Source organism: Gekko japonicus, unplaced genomic scaffold (assembly GCF_001447785.1).
Source record: "Gekko japonicus isolate JY-2015 unplaced genomic scaffold, Gekko_japonicus_V1.1 scaffold1165, whole genome shotgun sequence".
NCBI classification, from domain to species: Eukaryota; Metazoa; Chordata; class Lepidosauria; order Squamata; family Gekkonidae; genus Gekko; species Gekko japonicus.
This window is the reverse complement of record NW_015170311.1, coordinates 106,543-116,280: the sequence shown is the minus strand read 5'-3', so window position 1 is coordinate 116,280 and position 9,738 is coordinate 106,543. Positions and strand designations below refer to the sequence as shown.

At 42.1% G+C, this 9,738-nt stretch overlaps 1 protein-coding gene across 1 annotated transcript in view; it reads right to left on the bottom strand.

The window, feature by feature from the left end:
• The window catches only part of LOC107116122 (dynein heavy chain 11, axonemal-like), a gene marked incomplete at its 5' end in the record, with an annotated part of 122,608 nt that overhangs the window by 6,988 nt on the left and 105,882 nt on the right, over positions 1-9,738 (bottom strand). Inside the window, one exon of the mRNA XM_015417993.1 lies at positions 5,155-5,397. Coding sequence (XP_015273479.1) covers positions 5,155-5,397 — 243 coding nt within the window. The remainder of the gene's footprint in view (positions 1-5,154; positions 5,398-9,738) is intronic.

Here is a 9,738-nt window from a genome sequence, read left to right as displayed (position 1 = left end):
TGTAAGCAGCCTAAAGCACCACTTCACAGCCACTCATTTTTGACTATATATTAAATTATGTTTTGTGCCTGAAGGAACCTGTGACTCAAAGCACATAGGATATGTTTTTCAGAAATACAGCATGCAGCAAGCATTAAAGAGCTTTGCACACTCACCTATAGAATAGGCACTGGGTGCTGATTTTGTGTAGGGAGAACAAAGTAGGGTAAATTGGGAAAATATGCATTATTACATGGCTTCAATCACCATACAGAACTTTCAGTTGGCTGCTGTTTGTTCCACAATTCCCCCCTCTGGCAATGAGAGAATCTCCACTTCTCTACGTTCACAGAAAGCAGCTGCTGATCAGTGTGTAGGCTTTCCTGAATTTCAGATTTATTTTCACACACCTGACTTGACAGAGATGCTGTCTCTTCCATTTTCTCCAGTTTATCAACAGCATTCTCAATGATTTGAAGCACAATTTTGCTACTGAGACTATAGTCACAGTCTGAACATCACCTTTTTGATATTCTATATGCATCAAAAAGGGGCTTCTTTCTGGAGATTGAATCTGTTCTTCAGTTTCTTGACTGAACTCTGATTTCATTTTGGGGATGGAATCATATGCGTGTGTCTGGGTCAGAAAATCAGCTGGTAAAATTGGCTTCTCAGCAGCTGATTCTGTTTAGTCCACAACATTACCTCAGTATCAGTACAATTTTGAATGCTGTTTCTTTTGGTTTTCCTAAGAAGGACTGCAACATTTCTGTTGATGTTTCTGTAGTGATGACACTTTTCTTCAATGACCCGCTCTTCAACAGCTGCAGCTGTTACTGGCACAGAGGATTTATGTGCTTCATAGCTTTGCATTTCAGCAATGTCAGTGGTGACAACCTTCTGTTGCTGGATGTTGCTGCATTGGACCTGCATAAAGCACATTGCCACTAGCAGTTCAGTGTTTTCAGATAATTTGTCATTTTCCACTGTCAACACCATCTCTAATAGTACTTGTCCTTTCTGACAGATTTCTGAAATTCTCTGTGAATCTGGACTCTGAGAAAAGGGTGTCTCCTTCTACTTCAGTCTTTGCAGCAGCCTCAGTTACTGCTGCTTCTGTGTGTTTGGATTTGCTAGTTGTGTGTTTCCAAGCTCACTTCCCACAAAATCCACTGTTGCCTCATTTCTCACAGCATTCTCAGTTAATTCAGCTGCTGCAAAAATTGATTTTAAAGTAAGTATATTTTCCTTTTCCCTTTGCACAAAGACTTCAGATGCAGCACTATCCATGTTCTTTGATTCTTCTCCTTCAGTCTTCATAAAGGGTGTAATTTTTTCCTTCTGCACAGGGATCTCAGGTACAATTTCTTCTGTGCACTTTGATTCTAAGACAAGGGTGACATCCCCTAGCTCATTTGTTTTGGGAGAAAGACCAGCATCTTTAACCTCAACCTTAAAAGGATCCTTAGATTCAACAGAATCCAGATATTCTACTTTAAAGGAACTGGCAACATCTTGCATCCCTCTCTGCACTGGAATTCTACGTATGCCACCTACCACAGGTGCCTGCTCTAAATCTGCATAAACTGGAACTTTTGTTGAAATTATGAAATTCATAGTATCATCTATCTCAGATTGAAAGTTGACCTCGGCCTCCAAGTTCTGCAAATTCTTCTTCTACTCTGCTGGCTTGGAAGCAGCTTCTCCTTGCAATGTTTCTTCTGACTGCTCTGCAGGGGCCTATGTTCTCTGTGAGAGTCCTTATATTTACCATTGCATCCACCATTTTTGAAGGAATATCTACTTTTGCTTCTTCTGTGAGGACTTCAATTGTATCTGTGGGGGATTCCAGTTTTGTATCTTCTGTAAGATTTTTCATATCCATTTTCTCTACAGGAAGCTTCATTTCAACCTCTTTGGCAACCTCTGCTTTTCTGCATGGAACTCTGTAACCTCTTTCCCTACTCTGCAGAAGCCTCTTCAACTACTTTTGCTATAAAGGCATCCACATCCACCTTTACATCAGCCTTTTTTGCTGGAGCCCCCACTTCCACATATGATCTCTCTGCAGAAGCCTCCACATGCCCCTTTCCACCTTCCTTTTCTGCAGGAATCTCTGCTTCTGCCTCTTCTATCAGAACTGCTGCTTTTTCATAGGAATTTCTGCTTTTGCCATCTCTGGGGAAAGTTTCATTTCCACCATTACTTTAGTCTTCTCTACTGCTTCAATAGCTCTATATTTTTCCTTTGAAACTGCTTCTAAAGATATATGTTGTTGCTTTCTGATAGTTTCACCAACTTTTACTTTTGGTTCTTCACCAGCAGTTATGATAACAAAGACAAAAAATTTCTCTTCAGATTTCTCTTCAGTTGTCTGTTCTTTGGTGATTTCTTCATGTCTTTCTTGTTCAGTTTCACTTTCATCAGCCCTGACTAAATTTATACTTTGTTTTGCTCTTTCTTTCCCCTCAGCACCAGTCTTCACTCTTCTCCAACACTTCCTTCAAACCACTTCCTTTAACTTCACCTTGACTGTGATCACCTTCTGTGCCTTCATTAGTTTGGATTTAATCTTCTCAGGATCTTCTACTTTTAAAGGTGAGTCAGCCAGTTTAACTCCTGGAATCATGACAGTAATTTCTTGCCTGCTTTTTTCTACTGATATTGACTGAATGGCTATTTCTGACACTTTTTCACTAATCAGTTGTGCTTTATCAGGTATTTTAACTGCTTTAGCAACTTCTTGTAGAACTTCCTAGGTTTGCTTATTTAATTCTTCTAGATTTTGCTGACCTATTTCCTATACACGTGTAGCTACTTCTGTTGTATCACTTAGTCTTGAAACGGCTAAAACCATTTCAGTTGTTTCGCCAGCACAGCTAGGAGGGTCTCAGAACTGAGAGCACTGTCCAAAAGCATGAGAAGAAAGTCTAATGAAGGGCCAATATTAAAAACCTAGTTAAAACTTATAATATACAAAAATAAAAGTATTTGTTAGAAAGACAGTTAAAAACATACATAAAGGCCGCAAAAGGTGAAAGTCATGTGTCTGGTGCCAAATGCTTGAGGACACTCTAGTTCTGACTTTGATAGCCACACAGGTGCTTTTTGGAACTAAATTGGAAGATGTTCTAATTTAGCAACTGTGCATTTGGCACCAGACACATGACTTTCACCTTTTGTGGCCTCACAAACATCTTTGTCATCTGTCTTTAGATCTTGCTGCTTAACCTTCCTCTTCCTGGTCCAGTATTCACTTATTGGTTATCTTATTGCAATATGTTATTTAGTTATGTGTACCTCAATATTGTTTGACCTCTGAAGAAGGCCCCAATAGGGCAGAAACACGTCAGGTCATGTGTATTGGCCCTTGTGTTTAGGCTATACTTTTTTATGAGGCTTTCATTGGGCCCTTATGTATGTTTTTAACTGTCTTTCTAACAAATACTTATATTTTTGTATATTATAAGTTTTAACTAGGTTTTTAATATTAGCCCTTCATTAGACTTTCTTCTCACCCTTTTGGTTCTTGATTCCAGTTTTGGGGTCAGGTTTGTTTCCCCCTCCCTGTGTTTTACTGAGAGCGCTGCCCATCAATAGGGAATTATGCATTTCTCATAATGACAGAGTTGTGCTTCGCCCAGATCCAGCATTTATTCCCAAAGTAAACTCAACCTTTCACAGGTCAGAGGACATTGTGCTTCCTTCCTTTTGACCAAATCCCAGGTATGAGAAGGAAAAGGTCTAGCATTGCTTAGATGTTCGTAGAGCCATAAGTTTTTATCTGGATAGGACAAAGAGCTGGAGGCAAACTGAAACTTTGTTTCATTTAGAAAGTCAGCCTTAGGTAAGGGCATTTCTACTTCCACCCTAAGCAGATGGATCAGAGGGTGCAGTCTCATGGCCTACAAGTCCCAGGAATAACGGCTTACTCTTTGAGGGGGATGGCCACATCAGTGGCTTATTGAGCATTCCCATCCCTGAAAACTATTTGTAGGGCAGTCACCTGGAAATCTGCGTTCTGTAAAAGAGTTCTGTTGCATGCCCTGTAAGAACTGGAAGCCAACAGACCCACTCTGGGTAGCACTGCTTTTTTGTGTCCCAGGAGTAAGGAGTCAAGGTCCCAGGACCAGCAGAGAAGGGAAGATTTGTCTTCACTTACCGTGAAGCTTCTTTCTTGGTGGTCTGGGAGTAGTGGGGCAATCCTACCCACCCAGTTTATGGCTTCTAGTGCTTATGAGAGGATGGTACAGGTGGTCTTTTTCAACGGTTATGCCTGTGTATCCTGGGGGGGGTGGCAAAGAGTAGGCCCATCAGGGTCCTTTCACTTGATTTTTTAATGTTGTATGTTGGTTGGAGTTGGGTTGTAGACATTTAAAAATAAAAAAGTGGTCCTAACTCATGGTACCCAGTTGGGGGGAAGTGTGTGGTTTCTTCAATTCGGTACAGGATGGAAGGGGGAGAATGGCTTGGCAAACAACTGGGAAGCAAGGGATCAAGCCCCTTCCCTCCGGGATCAAAAAGTCTGCCAGCCCTGCCTTTGGAGAGGAGGAGCTAAGTCCCAGGAGTAAGGAGTCAAGGACTGCCCCACTCCTGGACCACCGAGAAGGAAGCATCATGGAAAGTGAAGACAAATCTTCTGTTCTTTAGCAGAAAGCAGAGCTTCAGCCTCTTACTCAGGATTCTGTTAAGGCACAAATATGATAAGCATTTGTGTAAGCCTGTCCAACTTGCACAAGAGAGTGTTTCTGTGGAGAAAGGGCACTCTGTTCTACCATAGAGAGATGCTACCAGCTGTGGAGAAGGCATCCATGGGTGAAGACTGTGGCACTTTCATCATGTGGCACAAAAGCAGGGAGGGTGGGATATAAATATAATAATAAAATAATTTGAAGGTGGTCACCTAATAGCTTATATCTCCCAGAGAAAGGGATCAGATACTTCCACCAAAACCAAACCTGACTTCCTGGGAGGAGATGCACCTTCATGAAAAAGGTTAACAAAAAACCCCCTCTAATGGTCAAGGTAATGTGAGTGGTCAACATTTCTTCCTCTTTTAAGTGTGGGCAGACTCATTCTTTATGGGATAACAGTGATCGAAATTTACTATTTATGGCAAGCTCTATATTAATGGAGACAAGGAACAAAGGATTCTGAAGAAAAGCATAATCTCACTTTTTCTTCTGCTGACTGTCCTACTACCTCTCCCGCAAGCATGTTCCTGGGTTGTATTTCCAAGATAGCCTTGAAAAGGTTATCTGTTAGTATAGTCAAGAAATCTATCTCGGCATTAGGATGGAGACCATAGAGCACAGGGCTTTCAGCGGGCAGCATTTCATCTATGTACTTGTGGTATCCTGTGTAATCCAAGTTGGGAGGCGCCAAGAAGCCTTGAGCCAAACTAAAATCTCCTTCAAGCTGTAATTAGAAAAAAAAAAAAGAATAATGTTTTTGTATTTATTTTGTACCTTTCAGGCAAAGTTCTCCCCCAACACCATAGGCCAAGATATTTTTAAATAGTATGGTTTGGATCCCAACTAGATTTTCATGGCCGTGGAGGGGGGTTCCCTCCCAGGTTGCTCCCTCCCAGGTTGCCCCCCCCCAGTAGCAGCATTGGGAAGGGCTGACATGGGGGGAGGAAACTGATTAAAATAATTCTGCCTCATGCCTGTGGAAATCTTGTTAGGATCCAGCTCTGGGAATTTGACCCATTTCATCCCCTTTCTCTAGTAAAGATGCGTGTACTTTTTTGCCATCTACAGCATTTGAAGCAGTAATAATAATACATGGAGCTGCTCTAATTCTTTGCCAATGCACACTCTGAAAATGCTTGTTTAGGAAAATGTTTATATTAAGGACCTTGAACATTATTATGCTATAATTATGTTTAAATATACAGTCCAATCTATCACTTAGTGTAAAGCTTTGCTGCATTTCTGATTCATGCATCATGCCATGCTGTCCCTGTAGTGGGTCTGGTACAACTGAGCCAAACACAACAATGTGATTAGCCATTCATAGTAAGTGGAGGTTGTCATGCATAAATAATCAGACTTCATGTGCAGTACTAGTCTTGCTCCTGGAAGCCTGTGTCCCAGGGGGCTGGGGAGGAGCAGTACTGGATACCTGCAGGAAGGAGGTAGAAGAGTCTCTGAAAAGCATAGTTCAGGAAGTATACCTAGCACAAAGGAGGACAGAAGGATTATAGGGGGAAAGGGTTGGACTAGACCTTTTATTTCTTAGCTCTTAACTGATAAATCAAGACATTACTGGGCTACATTATAATGATTTGTGAGCTCCTTGTGTTGGGGTCCTTAGGAAAAACTGCAGTATCTATGTTTCCAAATGTAACATCAGGGAACTCTGCCTTAATCATGTTTCCCAAACATTAGCACATGCGTGTTTGAAACCCATGTTATGCATTTACTGTTCCTATTGAATGGGTTTGAACCAGTAACCTTTTCCTAAAAAAAGAAAAGGGAAAAAAGTACTAATCACCACTCAGTGCTGCTGCAAAGTCCCCCCCCCAAAAAATATCTTGTGTTTAGGAGCAAGTCAGCATCCTGTAGCCAACTGCATAAGAAAACATGTGCCATTAAGTTTTCTTAAGAGGGTGTAGTGATTTCTGGCAATTTCCCCAGCCTACGGAGCTCCCCCACCCCACCCCAAGATTTCATTTACTAGGGATCAGTGGACCTTCAAGAACAGTATAGTGCGGTCTGAAAGGGAGTGGGGAATTGGTGAAAATCACAGCCACCCTCCTAAGAATACTTAAGTGCCCTTAAGTATTTGGAAAGTAAAGCCGAACATTGCCAGTACTGAAAGTTGATTTTTTTTTACTTTCAATAAGAATGCTTCAGTTTTGAATCTCTTGAAATTCAGAAAGGTTTACAGAAAGGTGTTTCCTGTGTTTTTGCCATTTCACAGGTGGCATCTATTTTTTTAGGATGCCATTTGTTAAAACTTACTGAGTAAAGAGGAATATTACTCAGGCTTTGCCTTTTGCCACATATATGGATTACATTCTCTGTGAAGCATGTTGAAATGTTCAGTGGTCCACATTACCCATTATGTGAGCTTTATTGATTATCCTAATGATTAAATGCAACTTTAACCTGATGATCAATGCAAATAAACACAAGGCAATCCAGATCCCAGCTAGGCATAAAAATGAGATAATAGTGATATATTTGTTTACCTTCATCTATATTTGCCCAGCTATCCATTACCTAAGGAATTCCTGTTTCTTACTTAAGGGAAAACATTGTCCAATTAAACAGAAATGAATTATTTTGTTACCAAATAAAGCAGGAGACCTGAATTCATGTTTGGTTACCTGAAGGCATCTAGTACCAGTCATTTTTTTTTAGACCATACCTATATTTGACATATACTTGAGTGAAAGTTCGGGCCTGTGAAGGTTAATGGACTGCCTAGGCTAGAAATAGGCTTTCTTATCCATGGGACAGATGTAGAAGAGGCCTGAGTGGAATAAGCCTCCAACACTGCCTCCTTGACCTCAACTGTCATTTAGAGAAATCAGCTTCCTTGGAGGTCAGAAGTACAGTAGTGTTTATCTTTCCCATCTCCATGGTAACTCACTCCTGGGCCATCCAATTGACTTCCAATTGTGCTAAACTGAATGTGGCTTTGTGACATATGAAAACCTACTCATTAGAGATGGAGTAGACGCAAGTAAACTCTCTTTACTTCAAGCCACAGCACGAATAGGTGAAAATGGTATATCTTTCCAAGCTACTCATGATGCATGCCAGAAATGATTTTTTAGTCCGGTACTTGCCATCCTTTACCCCTTTCAGATAAACAAGAATTTTTTAAAAAATTAGGTTGGAATGTTTTATTTGATTTGGCATGATTAGACCAAAATGAAGTCAATTAGATTCGAGTCTAGGTTATAGGCATGCAACCCAAAACAGACTTACTTGGAAATAAATTCCACTGAAAGTAAGATTGCACTGATAACATACCATTAGATAAAGAGTTATTCAAACTACCACATTTGAAATAAAACATTCTCAATCCATACAAATCTCACTAATAACAGGATGGCTTGCAACAGCTTTTGGAAACAATGAGAAAAGTATCAGTCATAGCAACTGATATGAAACGGTCTTCTTCATAATTCCATTTTAGAATGGGGAAAACCAGGAAGGTGCATGAAAACGTTACAATGCTGTGAGGAAGCAGGGGAAGAAAACACTGATCTTTGTTTCTTCCCAGGCAAGTGTCCTTCCCATCAGGAACTCATTTTGTGGAGGGGTGCAGTTCTTTAACAGGTGTGTGGGGGGGCTTAATTCTCGGTCATGCTACTTGGAGGGGAGTGAAGTAAGAAGACTGTCATACATGGGAAGGGCATCTGTCCCCCTCAAGCAGCTTTACTGGGAAGAGCTGCACAATAAGGAAGCCTTATGGTGCTCCCTGGAGCTGTGTCCAGTGTCCAGGATATGCTCTGCTTCTAGGTGTCCAAATAGTGGGTGTGACCAATAGTATTTTTATCAGTTACATCTGCTATAATGGCTGTGCATTTTGTTCAGGGGTATGACTGTGACCACCCTTATTTATGCATAGGTAAGCTGTAGTTTTCTGTAACAAATTCTAAACAAGGCTTCCTTGAAGACTGATCAGAAGTTATAGTGAATGCAGAATTCTGATGCCTACTTTTGTCTAACAGCATATTACAGGTTGGATCTCCCCAGCTTTTTCACTCAATCCCAACTTAGTACAGTACTCCTCCTTACTATAGTTCTTGCGGCACATGACTTTTGTCCATGCAGGTCTCATGACCTTAGTCTTTTTGGTGATCAAAGGGGATCCTTCTTCACCTTTTCACCAGTGGAGAAGCTGGTTAGATCCAATATATTTATTCAGGGGTCTTTTCGTAGAAAAAGAGCTGCAGGAGCTCATTAGCATAACTCATTAGCATATGCCACACCCCCTAACATCATCGGAAGTGTGTCAGAAGGCAACATCCACCACTCAGGCTCCACCACAAAAATCTCCAGGTATTTCCCAACTCAGAGCTGGCGAGCCCCGTGGTCTCTCTCCGTGGTCTCTCATTCCAGTTCCAGAACACTCCTGCTACACCCTGGGGCTGTCATTCCACTCTTGGGCCTGTCATTCCAGTCCCTGAACACTCCTGCTCCACCCTAGGGCTGTCATTCCACTTCGTGGTCTCTCATCCCAGTCCCTGAACACTCCTGCTACACCCTGGGGCTGTCATTCCACTCCGTGGTCTCTCATTCCAGTTCCAGAACACTCCTGCTACACCCTGGGGCTGTCATTCCACTCTTGGGCCTGTCATTCCAGTCCCTGAACACTCCTGCTCCACCCTAGGGCTGTCATTCCACTTCGTGGTCTCTCATCCCAGTCCCTGAACACTCCTGCTCCACCCTGGGGCTGTCATTCCACTCCGTGGTCTCTCATTCCAGTTCCAGAACACTCCTGCTACACCCTAGGGCTGTCATTCCACTCTGTGGCCTGTGATCCCAGGCCCAGAACACTCCTGTTTCACCTTGGGGCTGTCATTCCACTCCTTGGTCTCTCATTCCAGTCCCTGAACACTCCTGCTACACCCTGGGGCTGTCATTCCACTCAGTGGGCCCTCAATTCCAGTCCTAGAACACTTCTGTTACTCCTAGGGGCTGTCATTCCACTCCGTGGGCTCTCATTCCATTCCCAGAGAGTAGTGTATTTGGGCCCAGAGACCCTAATGGAAAATCCATTCCGCATTTTTATTGC